The 27,413-nt window shown below is 44.3% G+C and overlaps 1 protein-coding gene, 3 non-coding genes and 1 pseudogene across 5 annotated transcripts; all 5 read right to left on the reverse strand.

The window, feature by feature from the left end:
* Positions 1 to 234: 234 nt before the first annotated feature.
* Positions 235 to 3,195, reverse strand: LOC112222719 (C-type natriuretic peptide 1). Of its 2 annotated transcripts, none has more exons than XM_024385444.2 (3): positions 2,574 to 3,195; positions 1,753 to 1,939; positions 235 to 1,070 (listed from the first exon to the last, which is right to left on the reverse strand). In XM_024385444.2, exons 2-3 carry the CDS (start codon positions 1,849 to 1,851, stop codon positions 777 to 779), a joined length of 393 nt encoding a protein of 130 aa, XP_024241212.1. In that variant the 5' UTR covers positions 1,852 to 1,939; positions 2,574 to 3,195; the 3' UTR covers positions 235 to 776. The 2 variants fall into 2 exon arrangements, with proteins under 2 accessions (XP_024241212.1, XP_024241211.1); XM_024385443.2 differs by having other exon boundaries at positions 1,753 to 1,920; positions 2,574 to 3,193.
* A 2,986-nt stretch (positions 3,196 to 6,181) lies between these two features.
* Positions 6,182 to 26,544, reverse strand: LOC112222508 (annotated as a pseudogene).
* On the reverse strand, positions 21,494 to 21,782 carry LOC112223197. The gene has a single exon (XR_002949264.1). It is a non-coding gene; the product is annotated as a small nucleolar RNA U85 (small nucleolar RNA).
* LOC112223196 lies at positions 24,619 to 24,914 on the reverse strand. The gene has a single exon (XR_002949263.1). It is a non-coding gene; the product is annotated as a small nucleolar RNA U85 (small nucleolar RNA).
* LOC112223192 lies at positions 25,521 to 25,797 on the reverse strand. The gene has a single exon (XR_002949260.1). It is a non-coding gene; the product is annotated as a small nucleolar RNA U85 (small nucleolar RNA).
* Positions 26,545 to 27,413: the final 869 nt, after the last annotated feature.

Consider the following 27,413-nt stretch of genomic DNA (forward strand, 5'->3'; position numbering starts at 1 on the left):
GGAAGACATGTACCTTCTCTCTCTCCCTCAGCTGCCTGTGGCAGATTTAATAAAAACGACCATGGAAACAGAGGTATAAATATCTGCTGTGAGAAATTGAACATTCAAATTGAATGGAAATGCATGAATATGTAGATGACGCATGCCAATGTGAAATGAACACATGGAGTCGAGGATTTGAGGATGAATCTGCCACTGGAAGATGTCAGGACTTTAATAGAACAACACTCAATACAACGTGGTTCAGTGTACATTTATTCATGCCAAATGTCAAATCAATAGCAGAGAGAAGAAACATTTGACTTTAATTATATTATATTTTTTTCAAATATTTATTTCCATTAAACATGCCATAACAACTATTCCTGCAGGATTAACAAGAACAATATTAGTCAAGAATGACAACACTTTTAAATACTTTGTTTTAAATAAAGTGCAGGTTTACTGTCAAAACACAGAGACTTAAAATAGAATAACATCTTGATGTAAACACAACTCTGATACTTTCAAGATTCAAATGAATAGATGTACAATATAAGTACAGCTAACCCCTTCCAACAACAGCCAGGAGACATACAGAGTAACTTTAAGCTCGATGGAACCACATTAGCAATACAGCATGTACACTACAGCTACGCTACATGTAGACCTCCTTTGTACTCACATTAACATCCTTGTATTCACCACATGTGTGTAAATGACTGTGTGCTGTGTAGCAGCCTACTGTGTGTTGGTCCTCATATCCCCTGAGGGGCGTCAGTCCCTTCCTCTCTCCACTAGCAGCCCAGTCCACTCATTGACCCGATCCTGTCCAGTTTGAGCCCGAAGCATCCTCGGTTCCACCCCCTCCTCGACCGGTCCGTCACAGCTCTTTTCTGATTGGCCAGGGTCCCCTTCAGGAGGCGGAGCCAGGTGCTGTCGCCCTGTGCTGGTATGTCAGCCCATTTGGGGTACTCGGCGACTTTGACCCCGGAAGTAAAAGCAGAGGGCTCCTCTGGTTGGCTGCTCACCAGGTTCTCCAGGTCATCCAGGGTCAGGTCGTTGTAGCGATCCAGAAACTGCTCAACAAACTAGGCAGGAACAACAAATATGGTGTTACTATTACTACCCAGAAAAGTCACGAGAGCGCTGTAAAAAAGTTATTGATGATCCATCTCTGCCCTCAATCCAAATATACCCTCTACTCCCCATCTCCCACCACAGCTACCCCCTACACTCCCCTCTGTCCCACTCGCACCACAGCTACCCCTACACTCTCCCTCCTTCTCCATCCCCCTCTGTCCCACTCTCCCCCTCCCCTCTGTCCCACTCTCCCTAGCTACCCCTCCTTCTCCATCTCCCACCACAGCTACCCCCTACACTCCCCTCTGTCCCACTCGCACCACAGCTACCCCTACACTCCCCATCCCCATCTCCCCTCTGTCCCACTCTCCCTAGCTACCCCTCCTTCTCCATCTACCCTCTGTCCCACTCTCCCCCTCCTTCTCCATCCCCATCTCCCCTCTGTCCCACTCTCCCTAGCTACCCCTACACTCCCCCTCCTCCATCCCCATCGCCCCTGTCCTACACTCCATCCCCATCTCCCCTGTCCTACACTCCCCCTCCATCTCCCCTGTCCCACACTCCCCCTCCTTCTCCCCTCTGTCCCACTATCCCCCTCCCTAACTTTCCACTCCCCCCTCCTTCTCCATCCCCATCTCCCCTCTTCTTACTAATCTCCTCCCCCTATCCCTCTCCCTTCTCCCTCCTTACCTGGATGGCATCAGGTGAGGGGTGCAGGGTGCGCCCCTCTGTGTGCCCCAGGGGTGCTATCAGGAGCAGAGCAGCACAGAGCAGAGCTGGGTACAGCATGGCAGCAGTGAGTAGAGGGAGGGCAGGAACAGTAATGCAGGAGACTGGCTGGACACAACTACACTGACACTGCAATGACAACAGGATTCTGTAAAAACAGAGCAATTAATATGCCAATATAGATAATACAGTGACTATTGATACAACTATACTACATCTCTAAAACCATACAGAAAAATGTTTGATTACACAGAGCTATGACCACCACCACGACTCTACTGAGCATAAAGATACATCCATAATCATGCTTTATGATGGCTTTTAATACTCTGATGTTAATAATCAAATACATGAGAAACTTCATTTTCACCAAGGGAGAAATTGCCTTGTACACACAATATACTGCTGTATGAAAAGCCGAGACGAGGTAGAAATTGTGACATTGTCTGTGAGATGAGTAGTAATTTTCATTGAATATCTTACAAAACATCAGATCTACAAATGAGCCCCCTGATTCCTCTATAACAAATCAGTACATTGTACTTCCTGGTTCTTCAAGATCAAATAGACATGGATGCATTTAAGTATATTACTCAGGAATAATAATTACTGCATGATAATAACGTACTAAATAAAACATTCATTGTATACAATGAAATATGCAGCAATACCTACTTTTTGGTACACATTCCATCTTCCTCTGTATCTAATCAACCTGAAAGCACAGGTGCATAACCTCTCACCCTTTCGCTAAATGAACAAATAAAGAATGCATGAAATACCTCACACTTTGTCTTCTTCTCTTGTCTCCGATGCTGTGGGTCACTGTGTGCTCTCACAGGCTGGCTGCATCTCTTTCACAGTCTTCCCCTCTATCAGCTACCTCTCACTGTTTGGCACCTGCTGAAAGCATCACTATCTCACGCTTTGCCCCTCCTTTTCTCCTCTTCCCTCTCTCTCACTGATGTTATTGAAAGGATGTGTTTGCTTCTTGCGTTTGTGTTCGCTTGGCAGTGGTTTAATGTTAGTGTATCAGCTGGGATGATGCGGTGGGTTTATACAGGCAAATATCCTCCCTCCGGCCCCCTCCATCTCCCCTCCCCTACTTCATCACTGGGATGATGTCATGGCAGTAGGAGTGTTTGTCATCACCAAGGTGACTAGAGGTTGCCAGTGGCCACACATCTCCCCTGCTTGGAACACAATGATGTCACGGGAGGACACCTGTCAGGGTCAAAGGGCAAACAGAAACATGACAAGAGCGCCCAACGGGTACAGTGGCTGGGTAGGACCAATTTTTGAAACTGGACCTACAGTGGAGGTCGTCCTCCATCGGTCTGGTAACCCCACCACCCCATCAGTAGGTGTGTACAGTGGGGAGAAGTATTTGATAACCTGCAAAATCGGCAGTGTTTCCTACTTACAAAGCATGTAGAGGTCTGTCATAGGTACACTTCAACTTTGAGAGATCATGTATGATTTTTAAGTAATTAATTTGCATTTTATTGCATGACAAGTATTTGGGAAAAAAAAGCAGAACTTAATATTTGGTACAGAAACCTTTGTTTGCAATTACAGAGATTAAAGGTTTCCTGTAGTTCTTGATCAGGTTTGCACACACTGCAGCAGGGATTTTGGCCCACTCCTCCATACAGACCTTCTCCAGATCCTTCAGGTTTCGGGGCTGTCGCTGGGCAATACGGACTTTCAGCTCCCTCCAAAGATTATCTATTGGGTTCAGGTCTGAAGACTGGCTAGGCCACTCCAGGACCTTGATGCTTCTTACGGAGCCACTCCTTAGCTGCCCTGGCTGTGAGTTTCGGGTCGTTGTCATGCTGGAAGACCCAGGCACGACCAATCTTCAATGCTCTTACTGAGGGAAGGAGGTTGTTGGCCAAGATCTCGCGATACATGGCCCCATCCATCCTCCCCTCAATACGGTGCAGTCGTCCTGTCCCCTTTGCAGAAAAGCATCCCCAAAGAAAGATGTTTCCACCTCCATGCTTCACGGTTGGGATGATGTTCTTGGGGTTGTACTCATACTTCTTCCAAACACGGCAAGTGGAGTTTAGACCCAAAAGCTCTATTTTTGTCTCATCAGACCACACAACCTTCTCCTATTCCTCCTCTGGATCATCCAGATGGTCATTGGCAAACTTCAGGCGGGCCTGGACATGCGCTGGCTTGAGCAGGGGGACCTTGTGTGCACTGCAGGATTTGAATCCATGACGGCATAGTGTGTTACTAATGGTTTTCTTTGAGACTGTGGTCCCAGCTCTCTTCAGGTCATTGACCAGGTCCTGCCGTGTAGTTCTGGACTGATTCCTCACCTTCCTCATGATCATTGATGCCCCCCAGGGTGAGATCTTGCATGGAGCCCCAGACCGAGGGTGATTGACCGTCGTCTTGAACTTCTTCCATTTTCTAATAATTGCACCAACAGTTGTTGCCTTCTCACCAAGCTGCCTGCCTATTGTCCTGTAGCACATCCCAGCCTTGTGCAGGTCTACAATTTTATCCCTGATGTCCTTACACAGCTCGCTGGTCTTGGCCATTGTGGAGAGGTTGGAGTATATTTGAGTGAGTGTGTGGACAGGTGTCTTTTATACCGGTAAAGCATTCAAACAGGTGCAGTTAATACAGGTAATGAGTGAACAGGCCTTCTTTAAAAAAAACTAACATGTCTGAGAGCCAGAATTCTTACTGGTTGGTAGGTGATCAAATACTTATGTCATGCAATAAAAAGCAAATTAATTACTTAAAAAAAATCATACAATGTGATTTTCTGGATTTTTGTTTTAGATTCCGTCTCTCACAGTTGAAGTGTACCTATGATAAAAATTAGACCTCTACATGCTTTGTAAGTAGGAAAACCTGCAAAATTGTCAGTGTATCAAATACTTGTTCTCCCCACTGTATATCCCTGCACTGCATTTGTGTCATAGCATCTCTGCTGTGTGTGTATAGTGGTCATTGCAAAGCCTCACTTTCCATCCTGTGTGTTTATAGCCTCACTCTAACCTGTGTGTGGTGCCTTCTCTCCCTCATACAGTGAGTTACAGTCTGTCAGTACCATCTGCTCTTAGCCCCCTGCAGGCAATGCACAAAGGTTCAACACATGCTCTGATCACCAGCAGATTAATCTCAGCACCCAGGACCAAATCTCTCATACGTGCTGGTGTCTGTCATAAGAGACTACCTGCAGATACACAGGCATGAGCATTGACCCGATTGGCTATAGCCTAAAGCCTGAGGTAGTACTGAGTCTGGTCTTCCTTGGTGTCTGATACATTTGTACTCTGTCTCAGACAGTAAGGACTCGTGATTTCTTCCCAAGACCAGAGTAAAAACTAACAATTATTAGCTTCCATTCAGTCAGCACATAGAACTGCTTTACCAGGCCAAATATATACACTCCTTTCCTGAAACAATATATTAAACAGCTTTTTAAAAAATCTATTAGACTGTTTGCACAGTGGCAAACCTTTCAGAATCACTGGAGGCCTATAGGTTTGTGATTCTGAAAAGAGATCAACTAATACCAGCGCACACATGTAGGAGAATGCACTTTCTGTAAAACAAAGGGCCAGGGTGTAGTGGAGCTTTTGCTCAGTGGGCATTGCATATACTCACCTCTTAATCCCTACTGTTGCATATCAAAGTCGTGTAGTGAACCTATGATATATCAATGATGTATTACACTAGAGAAATTATGCACAAAGTAGCCTACACAATCAAAGAACGTGAAATATATTCACATGTACGCTGCACATAGCCTGGTTTCAGAAGAATATCATCTGCAGACAGTAAGTGTGCAGCTTCAGATGGGTTTGGCATGGAGCAGCTCAGAGAAGAATGACATCGGCAGCTGGTAGGAAAGATGTTTCAACTTATCTCCCAGTAAATGTTAACCAAGGCAACAATGGGTATGCAAACCAGGTGTTGAAAAAGTTTAGTCAGAAGTGTTGGTTAGTCGGCTATTTGTAATGTGCAACTGTCATCATGCCCTGTTTGCATCAGGGGTGTAGACATGGATGGGCCTGGGTGGACAGAGGCCCACCCAAACAGATTGATGTGATTTAAGCATTGTTGTGGACTTACACCCTCACGTGTATTTTGTCTATTTAAAAAAGGTGTGATTTAAGGTGAAAATCTGGAAAATCTACAGAAAACTCTTTAAAAAAAACAGGATTTTTCACAAAGGGTGCCTTTCCTTTGCTGGGCGGGACTTATGGGAAGATTGACAAAATTAGAAAATACCCACTTCTTCTCCAAACACATCGACACCACTGCATAGCGCCGATGGAAAGACAGCAGTCACAAAACAGCATGATGTTACAGGACAAACTCTCCATAAACTCAGACATAATAAATCAGTAGGTCCCAATCACAAGAATACAACCATTGTTTCCCAATCGAAATGTACAACTATTACTTCCCATTGCAAAACACATTTCACTATCACACAAAGTAACCAGTGACCTAAAGTGGAACTGACAGCGTTAACTACTTTGCATATTTGAAACAAACATCATAATATCAATAAATGTAAATTCCCAGTTTATGCTACAAAATCAACTTTATAAGAGGTTTTAAACTCTGACTCATTGTTCCATGAGGTATACTAAGGCATTGTTGCCAGAATAGATGGATGCATGATTATAATTCACCAATACACTATCAGGTTGTAAATCACAGCTGGCCTGGTACATTGTTCGCTGCCTCCATTCAGGATGCACTGTTTCAGTTTCAATGACTAATCTGGACAAAAACGCACAAATGTAACTAAGGCTGGGAATGTCAATACAATCAAACTAGCAAGGGTAATGATCACAAGTCAATCATAACGTGGCTAATAGGCTACTGTATCTATTTGTGTAGCAAGCTAAAAACATGGAGCTAGATCAAAACTGTTAGGACAATGTTATGTCATTGAGTGGGTGAGTAACTGATTTTCCCCTCATATCGTTTTTTGGTGGCCACCCGTGCCAGCTACCTTTCAGATCATAGTCGGGTCAAGCTGCTCAATAATAAGCGTGGTTTACTCAGATCCCAATTTCGGATCCCCTGTGCACAGTTTACCCAGATCTTCAGGAGCGGTCAACAGGTGAAGTTGCAGACCAGCTCCTAGTTATCAAAAATGTTGTGGAAATTCAGTACTGAGATTGTCATTTCATTAACGCTATCCAACAAAAACTGAAGAGATTAAATCAGATAATTGAAAATAATAAAGAATTTTAAGACTGAGAACCCGGGCTCAGTCTTGCTTTAGGTGGTCTCGAACACAACACTGGCCTACAGACAGTAAGGTCTGGCTGTGGATGGATTTGCAAATTCAGCAACATTCTCCAGTAATACCTCTTACAGTATGTAGTGAACACAAATCATGAAGCAGTTTGACAAGCTCTTGCCTTCTAAAAACATCTTCCATATCCCTTGGTACAGGCATTGGTTTAGGTCATCTCTGAATGGGTTGACCTTGTTTCAACTAAGAGGTTCAGAATTTCCTAAAATGGAACCCCAGGGAAAAACTGGACAGGAATCCATTGAACTACTAATAAAAAGTGGCGTTGGATTGGACACGCCCCACAGAAACCAGCCACCAACATTACTCACCAGTCCCTGAAATATATTCACAAGTCTTCATCCAACACAAAATGTCTGTCAGATTGGGTTTAGAAACTCTACGTTGTCAAACTATATTGTTAGTCTGAAGTCAGCAAAAGGTGTTTATTCCCTTTACATAACTCACAAAAACAGAAGTGCACTTCTGTGTCATTTAAAAGGAGAGAGGGAGCGGTATAGAGTGGGCGGTATAGAGTGGGCGGTATAGAGTGGGCGGTATAGAGTGGGCGAGAGGAGAGGGAAGAGACTAGCTACAAAAGAGGGGAGGGGGTGAAGTTACAGCGCATGACGATGTCAGTGAAGGAGGAGAGAGACCGAGGAACATAACATAGGCAGAGAAAGAGCATGGGAGAGGGGAGGAGGTAGAGATGGAGCACGTGTCAGAGGGACAATTAGGGAGTGAAGTTGCGTAAAATAACATGCTCTCCTTAATAGGTGTGTTTTTTTCCACCTCTAAAATAACATGCTACCATTTTGTTCAGGTGTCAGGCTCTTCATAAACCAGGTGAGAACCAGGTAAAAGGTAAAGGATACATTTTTTTTTACACAAGTGTTTTGGGGTGAAAACAGCATGTTACTTTAAAACTTTTCTTAGTATGTGCCAAAGTGTCCTCTTTAGTGGTCAAAACATAAATATGACACCCCCCAATGGACATAATTGAAAAGCCAAATGTCCTCTCAAACAAGACTTCATAAAGTAGCATGTATGGCCTCAGATACGGACCAAGAACTATATGTCCACTAGAGGACAAAATTGCTGGGTCTCAGGAGGATTTAGGTAAACTGTTTTTAACAGGTTTAATAACAGGTGGGCTGGCAGATATAGGAGAGCATGGAGGAGAGAAAGTGAAGGAGTAAGAACGGTAGCAACAGTGTCTAGCCAAGCTGTGACAATCCAACCTGAACACACTATTTCACTGACCAAACACAATGCAAGAGAAGGGCATTCATTACTCCTTGTAATGAGGGCATAAATCTGACTCCACTTGCAAACACACACGGATGACAGAGGTAGTGTGGTTCACACCAAAGGTTTTTTTTAAAGTCTTGATTCCGCTACAAAAAGACTGAGTCAAAGTATTTAGTGCTGACTAGAGGAACATTAAAAGATTTTAAAGTCACTTAAAAAAGTGAAAACATGATTTAAAAAGACGACAAAACAATAGAACAGGACAAACTAAAAGCAGAGGGAGATCAGTGTCGGAGACGAGCACGTCGAGAGGTGCGGGCGATGGGTGTGGTCACCTTAGGTGTCCCGCTCTCTGCCATGACAGCATCTGATTGGGTAAAAACAAACAAATACCAGTAACATTGACAGGGTTAATTTGACAAGCAACTAACCAGATTTTTTTCCCAACAGTAAATGCTATAAAATTGCAAAGATTAAAACAAATGCCATTTCATGACACCACCCTGAGAAGCCAGCACCAACAATCTACTGAGAGCACAGAAAGCATATCAACTGATTCATCACTTTAACGGAAAAGCACTGCCAACACTAACTAAAACAGACTGTACTGTTAGAAAGAGCAGATACCTTCCTCCTCTTCGTCACTGCTGAAGGTGATAACAGCTTTCTTAGAGGACTTCTGGGTTGGTTTAGGGGTCACAAAGCTATCGTCGTGGTGACTGGATACAGAGGGCTTGACCTTTGAGGGGAGAGAAAGAAAATCATGGAACATTAGCTAAAGTCTATGTAATTGGCAAAAAGAAATGCATTCAGGAGGGAAAAATTCACTGTCTACCAGAAAAGTCACTACACGTGTGCGTGCACTCACCTCTCTTGGACCTGCCACCCCGTCCCTTGTTGGGTAGTGGCTGGGCCCAGCTCCCTCGGGCTGGTTCTTCTCCATCTCAGGGCTCTCTACATTCTCCAGCCCCCGTGTGTGGCTCCGTCAGACGCTTCTCAAACTCCTCCACCTGGACACAGAGAGAAGAATCAGAATAAGACCCAGCATGTGTATTCATTTAGGGGCACAGTCAAGAAATCAGTCTAGATAGTCAGAGTCAGGATAATGCATAGTCTCGCACTTGTCCCAAGTTTATTATGTATATCTGAATTGGGGGCTAAGGGTGTTACGTGGTCTGAACAACTGAGAAACTATTCTGTCAGTCAATACATACGACCACTATCATCTGTACCTTGAGCTGTGGCTTGGCACCTCGGCGTAGCTTAGCAGTGATGGAGAGGAGAGGCTGGTAGACTCCTGTCTCAGTTAGCTTGTCACTAACACTCCCAACATTGCTGGAGCCTCTTCAGCCCTCGCTCACACAGACAGCAGAGAGACACGGCCAGCTCACACCACTGACGCTCAGTCTGGGAGAGATAAGTGGGGGGAAATTAGGAAATTTGATTATCCACTTACAACAGTCTTTCAAGAAGAGGAAGTCTGACCTGACATTTGAAGAAATCATTCTAAAACCATGGTCTCGCTGATTCACTGTCTGTTGCTTAATCGAAAATGCCCTTTCTGTGGAGGTCTGCGCTTTGAATGACGAGCCAGAAAGAGGGAGAGTTGGCCCAGAGTTCGCTGAACAGACGACCCAGGCCTCAGAATACTCCTGAGACTGAGAGGAACTAGTGCCAGCCGTTATGACACAGAGCGGGAGAATAGAAATTAGATGGGAAAAGCGAGGGGAAGACAGGCTGCTCACTTTGCTGTGCTGAAGCGCAGACACAGCTTCTCCCCCAGAGACTCAGTCTGTCTCTCCTTAGTGATGTAGGAAAACAGCTGCCTGAAAACAGAGACAAAGAAGGAAACATTAAAATAAGGCATTAAAACACCACTCACATATTAGCATCCCATTTCCATGTTATTCAGCACAACAGGTTTCAAACCAGAGTCACAATGTGACCCCAGCATGCCAAGTCATCCAGAGTGTGTAAAGCCTGGGAGAGAACACAGTGGGCGACAGACACACAGGTTAAGTAGCCCTTAGATTATTAAAGCCGCCGCTCGCCGGTATTTGAATAACAGAACAATGACTCCCTGCAAGACACACTACACACAGTGAGCGCAGAAGACTGTACACACAGTGAGAGCAGAAAAGGCACACAGCTCAGTGTGGACACCACTCCATGATGGTGTGGAAGTCTTCCTCATTCATGGCTCTCTCTGGGTCTGACAGTCTGCTGATGATGTCTGGGAGCAGGTTGTAGATGGCATTGTCCTGGGAGGAGAGGAGGCCACTGTCTGGTTTCAAACATTGGAGGATCCATTACACTCAGTCTATGTAAAAAGGTCCCCAATACACAAACACAGATTTTTTGTGCATTCAGACCACAACTTCACACATTGTTACGTTACAGCCTTATCCCAAATTTGATGAAATTGAAAATTAAATCAAATCTACACACAATACGACAAAGCAAAAAAAGGTTTAGAAATGTTTCCTAATTTATTAAAAATAAAAACCTGAAATCTGACATTTAAATAAGTGTTCAAACCCTTTACTCAGTACTTTGTTGAAACACCTTTGGCAGCAATGACAGCCTTGAATCTTCTTGGGTATGATGCAACAAGCTTGGCACACCTTTATTTGGAGAGTGTCTCCCATTCTTCTCTGCAGATTCTCTCAAACTCTGTCAGGTTGTATGGGGAGCGTTGCTGCACAGCTATTTTCATGTCTCTCCAGAGATGTTTGATTGGGTTCAAGTCCGGCCTCCGGCTGGGCCACTCAAGGACATTGAGACTTGTCCCGAGCAGGTTTTCGTCAAGGATCTCCACTAGAGGTCGACCGATGAATCGGAATGGCTGATTAATTAGGGCCGATTTCAAATTTTCATAATCTGTAATCTGTATTTTTGCCCACCGATTGTGGCCGATTTTAAAAAATAAATAATAAATACCTTTATTTAACTAGGCAAGTCAGTTAAGAACACATTCTAATTGTCAATGACGGCCTAGGAACGGTGGGTTAACTGCCTTGTTCAGGGGCAGAACGACAGATTTGCACCTTGTCAGCTTGGGGATTCGTTTTTGCAACCTTCCGGTTACTAGTCCAACGCTCTAACCACCTGCCTTACATTGCACTCCACGAGGAGCCTGCGTGGCAGGCTGACTACCTGTTACGTGAGGGCAGCAAGAAGCCAAGGTAAGTTGCTAGCTAAGCATTAAACTTATCTTGTAAAAAATAAAATAAATCACTAGTTAACTACACATGGTTGATGATACTAGTTTATCTAGCGTGTCCTGCGTTGCATATAATCGATGCGGTGCCTGTTCATTTCTCATCGAATCACAGCCTACTTCGCCAAATGGGTGATGATTTAACAAGCGCATTTGCGAAAAAAGCACGGTCGTTGCACCAACGTGTACCTAACAATAAACATCAATCCCTTTCTTTAAAATCAATATACAAGTATATTTATTAAACCTGCATATTTAGTTAATATTGCATGCTAACATGAATTTCTTATAACTAGGGAAATTGAGTCACTACTCTTGCGTTCCGTGCAAGCAGTCAGGGTATATGCAGCAGTTTGGGCTGCCTGGCTCGTTGTGAACTGTGTGAAGTCCATCTATTCCTAACAAAGACCGGAATTAATTTGCCAGAATTGTACATGACATAACATTGAAGGTTGTACAATGTAAGAGCAATATTTAGACTTAGGGATGCCATCCGTTAGATAAAATATGGAACAGTTTCGTATTTCACTGAAAGAAAACGTTTTGTTTTCAAAATGATAGTTTCTGGATTTTGACCATATTAATGACCAAAGGCTCATTTGTGTGTTATGTTATAATTAAGTCTATGATTTGATAGGCAGCAGCAGGCTCGTAAGCATTCACTCAAACAGCACTTGTGCGTTTTCCAGCAGCTCGTCGCTGTGCTTCAAGCATTGAGCTGTTTATGACTTCAAGCCTATTGACTCCCGAGATTAGGCTGGTGTAACCGATGCGAAATGGCTAGCTAGTTAGCGGGGTGCGCGCTAATAGCCTTTCAAACGCCACTCGCTCAGAGACTTGGAGTAGTTGTTCCCCTTGCTCTGCAAGGGCCACAGCTTTTGTGGAGCGATGGGTAACGATGCTTTGAGGGTGGCTGTTGTCGATGTGTTCCTGGTTCGAGCCCGGGTAGGGGCGAGGAGAGGGATGGAAGCTATACTGTTACGCTGGCAATACTAAAGTGCCTATAAGAACATCCAATAGTCAAATGTATATGAAATACAAATGGTAGAGAGAAATAGTCCTATAATTCCTATAATAACCTCAACCTAAAACTTCTTACCTGGGAATATTGAAGACTCATGTTTTCATATGTTCTCATGTTCTGAGCAAGGAACTTAAATGTTAGCTTTTTTACATGTCACATATTGCACTTGTACTTTCTTCTCCAACACTTTGTTTTTGCATTATTTACACCAAATTGAACATTTCATTATTTATTTGAGGCTAAATTGATTTGATTGATGTATTAAGCTAAAATAAGTGTTCATTCAGTATTGTTGTAATTGTCATTATTACAACCAAATAAAAGTTATATATATATATATATATATATATTAAAAAAACGTCCAATTATTCGGTATCGGCTTTTTTTGGTCCTCCGATAATCAGTATTGAAAAATCATAATCGGTCGACCTCTAATCTCCACAATGCTCTGTTCATCTTTCCCTCTATCCTTACTAGTCTCCCAGTCCCTGCCGCTGACAAATATTCCCACAGCATGATGAGCATGATGCTGCCACCATGCTTCACCGTAGGGATGGTGCCAGGTTTCCTCCAGATGTGACACTTGGCATTCATGCAAAAGAGTTCAAACTTGGTTTCAGACCAGAGAATATTGTTTTTTCATGGTCAAGAGTTCTTTAGGTGCCATTTGGCAAACTCCAAGCAGGCTGTCATGTGCTTTTTACTGAGGAGTGGCTTCCGTCTGGCCACTCTACCATAAAGGCCTGATTGGTGGAGTCCTGGTTGTCCTTCTGGAAGGTTCTCTCGTCTCCACAGAGGAACTCTGGAGCTCTGTCAGAGTGACCATTGGGTTCTTGGTCACCTCCCTGACCAAGGCCCTTCTTCCCCGATTGCTCAGTTTGGCCAGGTGGCCAACTCTAGGAAGAGTGTTGGTGGTTTCAATCTTCTTACATTTAAGAATGGAGGCCACTGTGTTCTTGGGGACCTTCAATGCCGCAGACATTTTTTGGTACCCTTCCCAGATCTGTGCCTCGAAACAATCCTGTCTCTGTGGTCTGCAGACAATTCCTTCGACCTCATGGCTTGGTGTTTGCTCTGACATGCAGATATGGGACTTTATATAGACAGGTGTGTGCCTTTCCAAATTATGTCCAATCAATTGAATTTACCACAGGCTGTCTCAAATCAAGTTGTAGAAACATCAAGGCTGATCAATGGAAACAGGATGCACATGAGCTCAATTTCAAGTCTCAGCAAAGGGTCTTAATACTTATGTAAATAAGGTGTTTAAAAACCTGTTTTTGCATTATTATGGAGTAGTGTGTAGATTGGATTAAATAAAAATAAAACATTTTAGAATAAGGCTGCAACGAAACAAATTGTGGAAAAAGTCAAGGGGCTGAAAACTTCCCGAAGGCACTATTTTCCAATCAAATAGACATGCCTGGAATTAACGCTGTGTGTGTACCTTGGAGGCGAGCTTCGTTGAAGAAGTTGAGTGCGAGGCTGGTGATGTGTGTCTGGGGGTCGATGAGCAGTACAGCCACCTTGCTGACCTGATCTTTGACCTTCAGCACTAGCTGGGTCAGAACAGTCACTGCAGTCTGCCTCACCGCCGGGTTCTTGTCACTCAGCCTGGGCAGGGGGAGACATGTTATATGATGAAACTAAATATTATAAAATATAAAATATTTAAAAATGGCATGCAGATTTCTTCTCTAATCAGGATCAGCTGGGATACCATGAAAGACAGAGACTGGCCAATCAATGACATGACAGATTAAGCAATCGATTACCTGGGTGAGAATACGACCAGCCATACATTGGACATGGAGGCGTCGATGCCAATACCCCTGACCATAATCCTCTGCAGTCATTTCAGATGTACGTGTGGGAGGTAGAGGGCCTCTACTCTGAGGGAGCACTAAGACAAAAGGCTGCAGTGTCTCCCCGGCCTCCATTGTTCTAAACAGGGGAATTAACCACATACACTGGGAAGGGATGAGGCCAGGTGAACAAAATAAGCAACTTCACCTCCAGACGTGGATTAGAATGTTTTCCAGAGGAACTGGACTCGCCGGGTGTGTGGTCTGCTATACAGTAGATGGTCATAAGCCACAGCTTCAGTATAATTAACTAGGCATGTAAAACAGTGCATTACCATTAGAGTAAAAATCATGTTTAATACCCTTATCAGTCCTCCCCCAGGGAGGGCTGTCTGTCTTTGAGGAGACCAAACACAATGGAGGTGTGTGGGAGACAATTACTGACTGCTACAAAACACTTACCATGAGGAAAAACCTGGGGATTAGTGTTCATAGTGAAAAGCCTGGAAAACACTATTCATCTGAAACACCTCAAACGTAAGAATAACCAAGCATCATAATTAGCACTATACAAAGACAAACAGAACTAGTGGAATGAAGAGATAACGAATTGTAATTAAACTTTCAATGGGGGAGGGGGTATGGCTTCAGTGCATCTCAATGTGGGAAGAACAACCAGCAATCATCATTAAGCTTTCTTCAATTAAGTCCCCATCCTTCCTACGGAGTATAACCTATGGCATCACCTGAAATGATCTCCTTTCTCCCTCCGATCTACTCATTGTATAATTATACCACCAACAAGTAGTTCTGGACACAATCAGAACCTTCAAGTTGTTCTATACCTTACAGAAAGTTTAGTTATTTCTGTTAAAATTATATTTGAGAGTGCACGAGCGAGCAGCCCATGGTTGCCACAGTCCAGAAGAGAGGTTGGCGTTCTGAAGAGCACAGTACCATGTACTGTCGCGCTATAGCAGAGGTCAGAATGCTAGTGGAGGACATGACAGCATTTTACAATGTTTCCCAATGTTTTTTTTCTGTTCTGACCATATGGAAATACGTTTTTCGATCAACTGGTTCAGTAGACTGCAGCAGCAGGACTGGAGCGTCTGAAGGAACAACATTAGCACACAACCAGACATGGAACGAGCTTGTAGCCCTCAGCCATCCTCATCTAATGGCCATGTTTACCTAAATTAAAAAAGACACACAATCCATAGTACAAACAGCTGGGTAATTAAATAAAGACGTGCTTGTTTGCTCCTTCCATATTCTAAATTATAAATAAGTTCTATTAACTGCTTGGTTAATATTTAGTCACTGAATGACAGTGGCTTGTGGGGGTTCACACCTGGTACAGAGGCTCTGTGTCCAGGTGTTTGGATTACCTGGTACAGAGGCTCTGTGTCCAGGTGTTTGGATTACCTGGTACAGAGGCTCTGTGTCCAGGTGTTTGGATTACCTGGTACAGAGGCTCTGTGTCCAGGTGTTTGGATTACCTGGTACAGAGGCTCTGTGTCCAGGTGTTTGGATTACCTGGTACAGAGGCTCTGTGTCCAGTTGTTTGGATTACCTGGTATAGAGGTTCTGAGTCCAGGTGTTTGGAATACCTGGTATAGAGGTTCTGGGTCCAGGTGTTTGGATTACCTGGTATAGAGGTTCTGGGTCCAGGGCTAAAGGATGTTGGGGAAGCGGACGGTGAGGTATCCCAGGCCGATGATGGCGTTGACCCTGATGAAGGGCAGAGAGGAAAGCTCCAGCACCGGGAACAGGAGACAGATGTGCTCCTCACACACTGACAGAGAGGGAACAGAGGTTGACAAAGAGAGACACCACAGCCACGCAAAGGAAAATTACAGAAAAACAAAGGTAGTCTGGGGTGTAGTCTGACCTGATCATCAAGTACTGTGAGAGGGCCAGGCAGGCAGCTGTCGTGAGCTGGGGGTGGCAGTATCTGCCTGGGGAACTACACACCCTCACCAGCAGGAACGAGCACAACAGGCTCTCCTCTGGGGGGGAAGGGATGTGGTTTAAGGCAATTAAAGCACACCAGGAAAATTGACTTAGTTAAAAAAAAAGTTAAGCCTTTCTTACCAGCCAGCAGCTCAGTCTCACAGATCTTCCTGATCAGCTCAGCCTCCGTGTCCCCAGCTGAAGCACCCATCAACCCAAGTTCTTCCTCCACAGAACTGTCATTGGCCGCTTGCTGTGGGAAACATGGATCATGAAAGTTGATTAAGAACTCCGTTCATGTCTAGTCTCCTGGAAAGTTAGAGCGATTTAATCGAAAGGAGTAATTAGGAAAAGGTTAACTGTTGTACTTAGCCCCCTGATGGGAAGAATCATCAAGACCTGTCAATCACTGTGTTGCAAGACCAAAATTAAACTCATCAAGCGTTTCCCAGGGAGAAAAGTTCCTGATTGGCAAGACAATCCTGCTCACCAGGAGACTCACGTGGCCTCTTCACTAATCAACATCCTGTTCTGATAACATTTGGTTTATGAAACGCAATGACAATCAATTTGACACGAATAGTAAAAGCTCCTTAAACTCAGAACACGTGTATAAACCCAGCAGTCTCATTACCACTAAGTTTGTAGTATCCTAATCTCATGATTGACCATTATGTGAATTATTGGCTTGGGTTGTATAAAAATACTGGACATCAAACATTGTGTTCGCATTCCATGTCCAGACTGACCTTGGCCTTACGGGAGGGCGCCTTCTCTTCTGTCTCTCATCTCCCGCAGCTCAGAGCTGACGCTGCGCTCCAGGTGGGACACCTGCCAGAACGCCACACAGCCACACAGAGACAGCAGCTGGGCCAGAGACACGCAGCTCACCGCAGGGACTAGAGGGACACATCACTATAAACGCCGTACTAATCATAAAGTACCTATACAAAATACTGGGTCATCATAATACACTACAACACTGGCAGAGTTCCAACAACTAGGCACAACAACTAGGCACTGATTTGATTTGATTTGATTTAAAAGAGCACCAGACAACTGGAGAATGAGCTATTCATACTTAGAGAAGTTGTTTTACCACAGTGCACCAACTTTCTAAATAAATATCCACTCTGTCTCTCACCTTGTTCTCCCTGCTCCTCAGGGTCCTGAGATGCAACTGGCTGATATCCTTGTTTGCTAATATCTCCCCGCCCTCCGCGATCTGATCCAATAGCAGGCAGGAGCAGCGCTGGAGGCGGCGGGAGCAGAGCTGGGGACTCGGACAGGAAGTACAGCAGACGGACAAGCCTGCTCCATGAAGCTCTGCCAATGAGGGTCCGCCATCACCACACCTGGGGCGGGACTAGACACACAGTCAGGGGCAAAGACACTACATTCTCCCACTCAAGAGATGATGTGTGCGTGTGTACACACACACACACACACCTTCAGCGATGGCCTGTGTGAGGAAGGTAAAGAGCTGGTTGTCCTGAGGCAGTCTGAATGGAGCTCCTTTAGATTGCTGGGGAGGGACAAATCAATCACTTTACACACTTTAAACATTCAAACGTCTATAGTCACCTGGTAGATTGTTTCGTCTAGGCTGTTGGTCAACAGATATTTCTTTAGTCAAGCAGTTGCAAATATCTTTATTTTTCATGATGCACAAGACACCCGTCTGATTCCCACCAGTCTCAGTGGACTAATCCGTTGCAGATGCCACAGGGAAGGCACAGTACATCACTAAGACATGAGCTACAGAAATTGTAAATGGTATGACAAAGGAGCTGATCGTGGACTACAGGAAAAAGCGTCCCGAACAGGCCCCCATTAACATCAACGTGGCTGTAGCGGAGCGTCCCGAACAGGCCCCCATTAACATTAACATCGTGGCTGTAGCGGAGCATCCCGAACAGGCCCCCATTAACATCAACGTGGCTGTAGCGGAGCGTCCCGAACAGGCCCCCATTAACATCAACGGGGCTGTAGCGGAGCGAGAGCTTCAAGTTCCTTGGTGTCCACATCAACAAACTATCATGGACCACACACACCAAGACAGTCGTGAAGAGGGCACGACAAAACCTTCTCCCCCTTAGGAGACTGAAAATATTTGACATGGTACCCCAGATCCTCAAAAGGTTCTACAGCTGCACCGTCGAGATCATCCTGACCAGTTGCATTACGGCCAAGTATGGCAACTGCCCGGCATCTGAACTTAAGGCGCTACAGAGGTTAGGGCGAACGGCCCAGTACATTACTGGAGCCAAACTTCCTGCCATCCAGGACCTCTATAACCGACAGAGTCAGAGGAAAGACCTTGCAATTGTCAGAGACTCCAGTCACCCAAGTTATAGACTTCCCTCTGCTACCGCACGGCAAGCAGTACCGGAGCACCAAGTCTAGGACCAAAAGGCTCCTCATCAGCTTCTACCCCCAAGCTATAAGACTGCTGAACAATTAATAAAATCACCAGACTACTTACATTAAACCCCCCCCTCCCTTTTGTTCACTGCTACTACTCGTTTATTATCTATGCATAGTCACTTCACCCCTACTTACATGTACAAATTACCTCAACTAACCTGTACACCCACACACTGACTCGGTAATGGTACCTGTATACCCTGTATATAGCCTCGTTATTCTTACGGTGTTACTTTGAATATATATATATATATTTTTTTTTTTTACTTTAGTCCATTTGGGCCTATAAGTAAGCATTTCACAGTAAGGTCTACACTTGTGCATATGACAAATAAAGTTTGATTTTATTTATTTTGTAAGAAAATGGTGCAACACTAATAAATACAATATTTTATAACAAATGCGTTCTCACTCAATGCGGTTCTGAAACGTAATCTCCAGTGCACCGTTGAATTGGCACCTTTCCCTTTATGTTGCAATGTGCATAACAGCGAAGTTAACCAGCATATTGGTGTTGAGAACAATGCGGCAGAAGCAGAGTAAGGAGAAGAGAAAACAGCCCTTGAGGAAACCAATGAAGATATATAACCCATAGCGTAACTTAAAAGGTGCCTGGCATCATAAATCATCCACATCTACAGAAATCCTGTTTGTTGCCAGTTGGAATCAGTAGGCTATTGAAGACTCCATGAGCACCAAACCTCATACAACCAGAATGTCAGATAAAAGCAGCCACATTTGTGAAATTTAAAATCTTTGCTATGCTGTATTAAAGGCTTTAGATTTTTGTTAGAATAGACTCTGGTATTACTTACAATTTAGTGTTGTTATACAGTTCTAAACAGGTAGAAAACACTAATCTAACAGGACTGGGAAGATGTCCAGCCATGATGGGTGGGCATAGATAGGTCCACACACTACGGAACCAGGCCCAGCCAATCAGAAAACATTTTTCCTCACAATTAAAAACCGAAATATTGCTCAGCATCCCACCTCCCCCTCAGATGATCCCACAGGTAAAGAAGCTGGATGTGGAGGTCCTGGGCTGGCGTGATAACATATGGTCTGCAGGTGTGAGGCCAGTTGGATGTACTGCCAAATCCTCTAAAACAACATTGGAGGCGGCTTATGGTAGATAAATTAACATTCAAAAAAACTCTGGTGGACATTCAGCAGGGCAATTGCACACTTCCTCAAAACAAGTTTTTTTGCATATGGACATTTTTGGGGATCTTATTTCAGCTCATGAAAAAAGGACCAACATTTTACATGTTTATATTTTTGTTCAGTATAGTTGATTTTATTCAAACACATAGGGTGTGATACACACACATTTTTAGAATACACTACTTTAAATATAAACCAATTGATTGGTCGAAAGAACAGGCAACTTTTGGTCAACCAAGAGTTTCTTTTTAGTCTGGGACAGCCCTAGACCTCTAGAAAGTCTAGGCCGGGAATCTACGTGTGGGGTCTTACCCTGACATGGTCAGTGATGTTACAGATGGTGATAAGAGTCTCTGGCCAGTAGGAAGTCTTCAGTAAACTTCTCTCCCAGAGCACAGTGTCCAGATTACTGAGGACCACCTCCCTCTCTGCTCTACACAGAGAAACACACAATTACATTAGTCTACACCCTGAACACGCAACCTAAAAATGCCACATCTAATACAAGAACGTGCATACAAACATGCTATTACACACAGTAACTTTAGTGTGTGGTGCACAAATGAGGTTCCTGGCAGTATGTAAATTCACTGCTATGTCTACACACAACAGTAGTAAACTACGTCATTTAATCAATCAAATCAATCAATCAAATTTAATCCAGATGAATCAATCATCTCGTCGGTGCTCGGCCCTCCGCAAAACACACACATGGTCCCAGTCTATGAGAGATAACGTGTGTGTGGGAGGGAGGGTGGGAGGATATGAGGGGAGGATTAAACAGGTTATGAATGCTGCCTGTGTGGAAAGAGGCGGCACGGTATTGTCCAGTACAGTGTGGGTGGACTACAGATAGTCTCAGTCCCCCCCCCTCCGGCAGTGACTGTCTTTCAATCTTCGAAGGAGACCGAATGTGTGTTTACAACGCTTGTTCATTGAAAACCCTGGCGGTGAGCCCAGATTTATATGTGGTCGTGACTTCGACTCAATGCAGAGAAGTCAGTGTACTCTGCTGTGCTCCTATTCAGACACTAAAGGCGCTAGCATGCTTCAGGTTGGCTAGCCAAATGAGTGATTGCATACTCCCTTAAAAGACATTCACCCGAACAAGAAAAAAGCGTCAATAGTACTGTTTGTCCATTTTGAGACGCCGTAGCCAGTACACTTCCTCAAAATAGTCTGAATTCATCTAAGATAACGTCAAAATTAATGACCGATTTCCTGAGTTTATGCTGAAGATATCCTTTTGTTTTTGCATCTAAGATGTTTACTGAAGTATTTCTCGATGAAAAAATGTGCATGAGAATGGGTCGTCTCTCGTTGAATGATAGACTATTGAAGAATCCCTCCCTTTTACCAATTACCGACAAAAGGGTGTAGACTTGGTGCCCCCGAACTGAAAAAGAAAAGAAAAACTTAGCGAAGTCTAAAATTGCAAAACTTAACTTGGATCAGTCTCATATTAAACAAAGATTAAGATCAATGTATTGGTCAATTGCCCACAAGGTCCAACTGAAATGTTACTTCCGCTTTAAACCCAACCCCTCCGAAAGACACACAGGGGTAGAAGCCCTCAGATTAACAAAATAAGAGCTCATGGACTCCTGAATATGGAGGAGAGGTGGGTTTCTCCCTGCCTCAGATTAACAGTCACACTGTCAGCACCCTCCCACTGTTCTCTATCGTGTTGCTTCAGCGGGAGAAAAATGTGGGTGGGGCCAAGTCACTGTAGGCCGGCCCTTACAGCAGAGCAGCCAATCTCCGCTACACTGCCAAGATTACCGGCCAATCAAGACAAGGGAGAACCCAACCCCCTCGTTCAATTGGCTCGCATTCGCCTTGGTCTCATCATTGGGCAAGAAGTCAAAGGGGACTTAAAGACAGAGGTGTGGAGTTAGAACTTGTGTTTGTGTGTGTGTGGGCCTTACCGTGCAGCCATTCCCAGAAGCAGCACTGCTGCTCGTCTGTGCAGGCTGGAGGTCTCTCGTTTGCCAGTGAACCTCTCCCACAGAACCTGCACCACCGTGGACTGCAGGCTGCTGCCACCACCAAAAAACTCCAGGACCTGGGACGACAAGAGAGAGGTGGTGTTGGAACAGATTAGATGAGAGAGAGAACGGGGTTAATTATTGATGACAGGATGGATAGAGTAATCAGTAAAGAGTAAGGGCTAACTCAATCACTGGGTAGTACTGATTACAGGATTGATAATAAAAGAGTGAGTTTCTCTTATTACCATCTCCTCCAGACACTGGATTGTCCCCAGAGAGGCATCTCCACCATCAGTTCAGACAGACTGTCCACTAGAGTCTGAGCTTTAGCCCTGATAGGGAGAGAGTCAGGCACCAGAGCAGAGCCCATTGGAGGTTGATGAAGTCGCTCCAAGACATTGTTCTTAGATCAATCGCACAATTTCCCACCTTGAGTCTGCATCTCTTTCAGCAGCAATGTACTGGTGAGAGCAAGATTAACAAATTCACAGCAGAAAATGTAACAGGGTGTGTTCACACAGGCAGTCCAATTCTGATGGATATTTTTGCACTAATTGGTCTTTTGACCAATCACAAATATTTTCACATTTTCAGAGCTGATCCAATCGGTCAATAGACCAATTAGTGAAAATAAGATCAGAATTGGGCTGCATGTCTAAACACAGCCTGAGTTGAAACCTCTTCGGGGAAATGGCTGGGGTGCTGGAATGAAGATTGCAGGTTCCCACGAAGGCTGTTTCAGCAGACAAGACAGTTCCATTTACTCTCTATACCATTTTAATGTCACCAGCACTGCTTCGCAGTTTCACATGGGAAGACATTACCATTTCAAAAGTAACTTAACTATCTGCAATTGGTAGTGGGATCGAGGGACCTGAGGGGGTTGATAGAAGGTGCCTGTGGCAACAGTTTGAAGGTGTGACAGCGTACCTGGTGTTGTCTCCCTGGGGGTTGAGGTAGGTGTGTCTGTAGGCCTGCACCACAGCATCTTTAATGGCAGCGCCAGTAGACCAGACCAGAGGCAGCATCTTCCTCACGCCAGTCAGAGAGTTCGCCACACTGAACTCGCATACTGTCACACAGAACTGCACCACCTCCTGGACCACAGACACATTCATTCCTCAATACCCCACACATTACATTGTCTCAGAACACGCATGGAGTCATTGGGGTGAGATGTTGACCGTGCAGGTGATAAAGGTAATGCGGGTGTAGGTAAGATGAGGTGTGTTTGTACCTGAGGTAGTCTTCCAGTAGAGCATGGTGTTGATGACAGCAATGGCTCTCTCCACCTGCAGGGCAAAGCTCTCAGTGTCTCAGATACTGCAACAGCATCTCCTGTTTCTTCAGCTCGCTCTCCTCCACCCCTTCCACCCCCCCATCCCCTGCTCCCTCCTTCTGGGGGGTGGAAGGCAGGTCGCCTCTGACCTCAGAGGAGTCCTGGTCAGGACCTGGGGAGGAACAGAGGTGTCAGATTTAAAAAATGTTCTCCTGAGAGCAGATGTGAACATCTTAATCTTAACTCTTGCCAGTGTGAGTAGACATTTGTTCTAGTCCACATGATTGAACAAAATAGTGGTCTAAAATGAGGACCAGTGTTAGTTCAGGTGTTAGAGCTAGGTTTGGGTGATTCACCAGTAGAAAACATTATCACCCACTCCATCAGTAATGCTGTCATCTAGAACTACACCTCCTACACCGCTGAAAGCCCCACAGCACTAGATTGCCCTTAATTACATTTTGATTGGTTATATAATACTCTTATTCTAGCACTGATTTCACCACTTGTTTTTGAAAGCTTGGTACTGAATCATTTGTTTAATCGATACGAAAGTGTTTTGATTGAGTGATTACGACTCTTTCAGCAGGGTGCTGGTTAGTTCTGAAAAGTTTACTTACTAGACTTGTATTATGCGGTTCTTTCAAAGTGCACTTACTGTAAGTCAGTTCTAGATAAGAGCATTCACTAAATGACCCAACATTTTCAGAATGCTAACTTTCTATCTCCTACACTTAACCAATACACGTTCTTCGTGATGTGATTGACGGACAGAGTTCAGTACCTTTGAAGAGCAGGGCCAGTGTGTCCAAGAGAGTCTCTCTCGGGGGTGAGAGTGGTCAGAGACGAGAACATCTCAGACTCTAGGAACCGGCTGTGGGCTCGCACACACAGACGCACTGCATTCCTGACACACAAACAATCAGTTATGTGATGACTGAAGAGTTCAGCTTGGAATCTCACTTCTATAAACAGTTGATCCTGATTTGTTACAAATCTAGTGCCCTGGGCAGTGTTTTTCAAAAGTTATCCATCTGATCTAGACTATCAGATAGCATTAAATTGATAGAAATAGAATGAATAGAACGCGAGGAGCAGCTCAGGCTCCATAGCGGCCCACAGCTCAGAGGCTTTGATCACTGCCACTGGACGGAGAGACCAAAGGAAAAATGGTTAAATGGGAAATCAACAATAAAATAATATTGCATCATGATGATGTGGCTGGTGACACTGCTTCTTGAAAGTCCAATAATTTCAAAACTCGACTATTGACATGCAAAACATTTTGGGACTGCATCAGTGGATTAAGGGAGAGAAAAAAAATGAAAAAGAATGAACAGAGTTTCCCTATAATAATAAATATAGTTTGGACAAAAGAGGCAGAGGAGATCAGAATGAACAGATTATATTTCTATTGTTACAAAGCCCTCAGCTTAACAAAGAAGAGCGCTCAAGGCCAACTGAATATTGAGGAGAGGTTCTCCCTGCCTCACACATACAGACAAACACACATCAGTCACACTGTCAGCACCCTCCCACTATTCTCTACCATGTTTCTTTAACGGGAGAAACATGTGGGTGGGGCCAAGTCACTGTAGGCCGGCCCTTACAGCAGAGCAGCCAATCTCCACTACACTGCCAAGATTACCAGCCAATCGAGACGAGAGATCCCAACCCTCTTTCAGTTGGCTCGCATTCGCCTTGGTCTCATCATTGGGCATTATATAAAAGATACATCTAAAAGGTGGTGTGTATAATTTACCAGGTGCGTTTTCCTGCAGTCTCTCTCTAAGCTCTCGGAGTTTATCCGTCTCCTTCTCCAGGGGTTTCTTCAGGTCAGCACTGCTCAACTACAGATGAAAGAAACAATTGTAAGACACTGTGTTGTGTGTGTACTTCACAGTAGTGGTTGTTCGTGTGCGCTCGCACCTTGCAGCTGTAGGGGTTGTATGCGATGAAGGCAGCCAGAAGCTGGATGGCACTCTCGACCACATTGATGTATTTGTCCATCAGCCTTCCCACTGCCAACCCCATCACTTCACTGTACCTGTTCAGGGGCAGAGCCTGGGGAGAGAAATCACAGAGGACATGAGGACCGCTCAGTAATCCCAGAGGAAGTGATTATCGCCTAGTCTCCTTTCCTTCAAAAACTTAACTGGTTTTTGCTGTAAATAAAACCATACAAATAATTTCTGGGGGCTTGAGAGAATGACAATCAAATGGGGATCTGATGTTGAGGGACAATTCACTTCAAACCAGCACAGAAGTGTTGGTGACTTTACTGAATGTTGAGGCCACTGCATAGCTGTCACTAAGATTTCTAAATGCCCTCAGATTACCAAAGGAAGATGTCATAGCCATAGCAAAGGCCATCAACGAGGAGTTGTGTCCTCAGACAAACACTTTCAGCAGCTTTCATCCTGCGTTCTCCCATGTCTCTGGGATGGGCAGAGGGTGAGAAGGGCTGCTAGTTTACTTTAGGTAGGCCCTTACAGCAGAGCAGCCAATCTTCGCCACACTGCCAAGATTACCCACCAATCGGGAGGAAGGTGCACACACTCAGCCTGATTGGCTCATACTTGCCATTATCTCATCACTGGGATGTATTAATTGACTATAGAGCATGCTATAAGCCCACATATTCAAATATGACTGGGTGCAGAAGGACCTACCTTACTGGGTGCAGTGATGATACTCTGCCTCTAAGAGTCACTCTCCAGGATTTCAGTGAGTGAGGCGTTGAGGAGGGAGGGCAGGGAGACGGCCAGGCCACCCAACACTAACAGAGAAAACAATGAAATACGGATGAGAACGTTGGCTGAATAGTGAGCACTAGCAGGCACTGGTATGCCATCATGTGAATAAATTGAAAGACATTTCAACACACACCATCACAAACACTGACCTTGTATGAGTAACTCCCGGGTGTCCTCTTTCACACCCATGTCCACTTTATGGCAGTGCCTGTGACATATAATAGAATGCAACATGGGTCAGAACCTGAGAAATTACATCATAGTTGAGGCAAGTTTAAGAAAAACAAAATAATTTGGGTAAATGTAGCTACTCACTGCAGCACAGTGTAACCAGTGCCGAAGTGTTCCAGGATGCACAATGGACCCTGGCTTCTCAGTGTAGCCTTGAAACCTGGAAAATATATAGAATAGTAAAGGAGTTGAGTTGCTTGGTCAGATTTCAGGAGGACAATATTCTAACAACTGTAAGTCTAACAAACTATGGGATATTTACTGTTGAGATGGGAAGGCAGTTTAGGGGAGACGGCATCCTGAACCACGTACTGGTTAATGACCCCAGTCTTCACCAGGTCACCCACAGTCGTCTGACGACATCACTGTACACGAAAAAACAACTTGTTAGCCGAGTGGTTGACATTCTAGGTAACTTTAACGTTAATTATAGTAAGCTACGTTCATTCCATGTAGCTATAAACGACCCACTCACCCTAACAAACGTGTTCGCTAGTTAATGTATTAGCTAAATTCGCTAGTTCTTTTGACCAAGTTAGTTGTTTGTTTCGATTTCTTCGCAAACTAGCTAACGATAGTTAGCTACCTTAGTTAGCCACAATATAAATATATTAACGTAGCTAGCTAAAGTTAAGACAGCTAACGTTACAGTATTTAACGTTGTTTTTAATCAACTTGCTGACTAGCTACATTTCATAACTAAGAAAGTCCAGACATAAATAACGTTAACCAAGTATAACACACACTTACCAATACTTTTTGTAGTGCTGCTCAGTCTTAGCCATAATTTCGGATCTTTAGAAACTGTTGAACAGATTGAAACAGCACGGTTCTGCTCTAAACGGTTCTTGCGGAAAGGTTTTGATTTTTAACAGCAGCGCGCCAAAGGACTACGTCATCGGCATCGCTCCCCTCCTCCCACTGACCCTCTTCCGTGAACAAACTACGCCATCTGTCTGCGGATAACTGACGCTACAATGTTATTGATACTTTATTACTGCAAACTCAAATATTGCAATATCAAGTACAGTAAATCCGATAACCTCATGCAATTGTAGCTATGCTGTTCAGAACCAATCTACATGATAAAGGACAAGCCTGATTTGAGGTAGTAGCTGTATTCAAACTGAAAATACAATTTTCCTCACATGTACCCAGGTGTCAGCTACAGCATTGATATTTCCCTTATGAAATGTATTCTCTCTAAACAAGTTCCATCACATTTAAAATG

Source organism: Oncorhynchus tshawytscha, linkage group LG23, assembly GCF_018296145.1.
Source record: "Oncorhynchus tshawytscha isolate Ot180627B linkage group LG23, Otsh_v2.0, whole genome shotgun sequence".
NCBI lineage: Eukaryota > Metazoa > Chordata > Actinopteri > Salmoniformes > Salmonidae > Oncorhynchus > Oncorhynchus tshawytscha.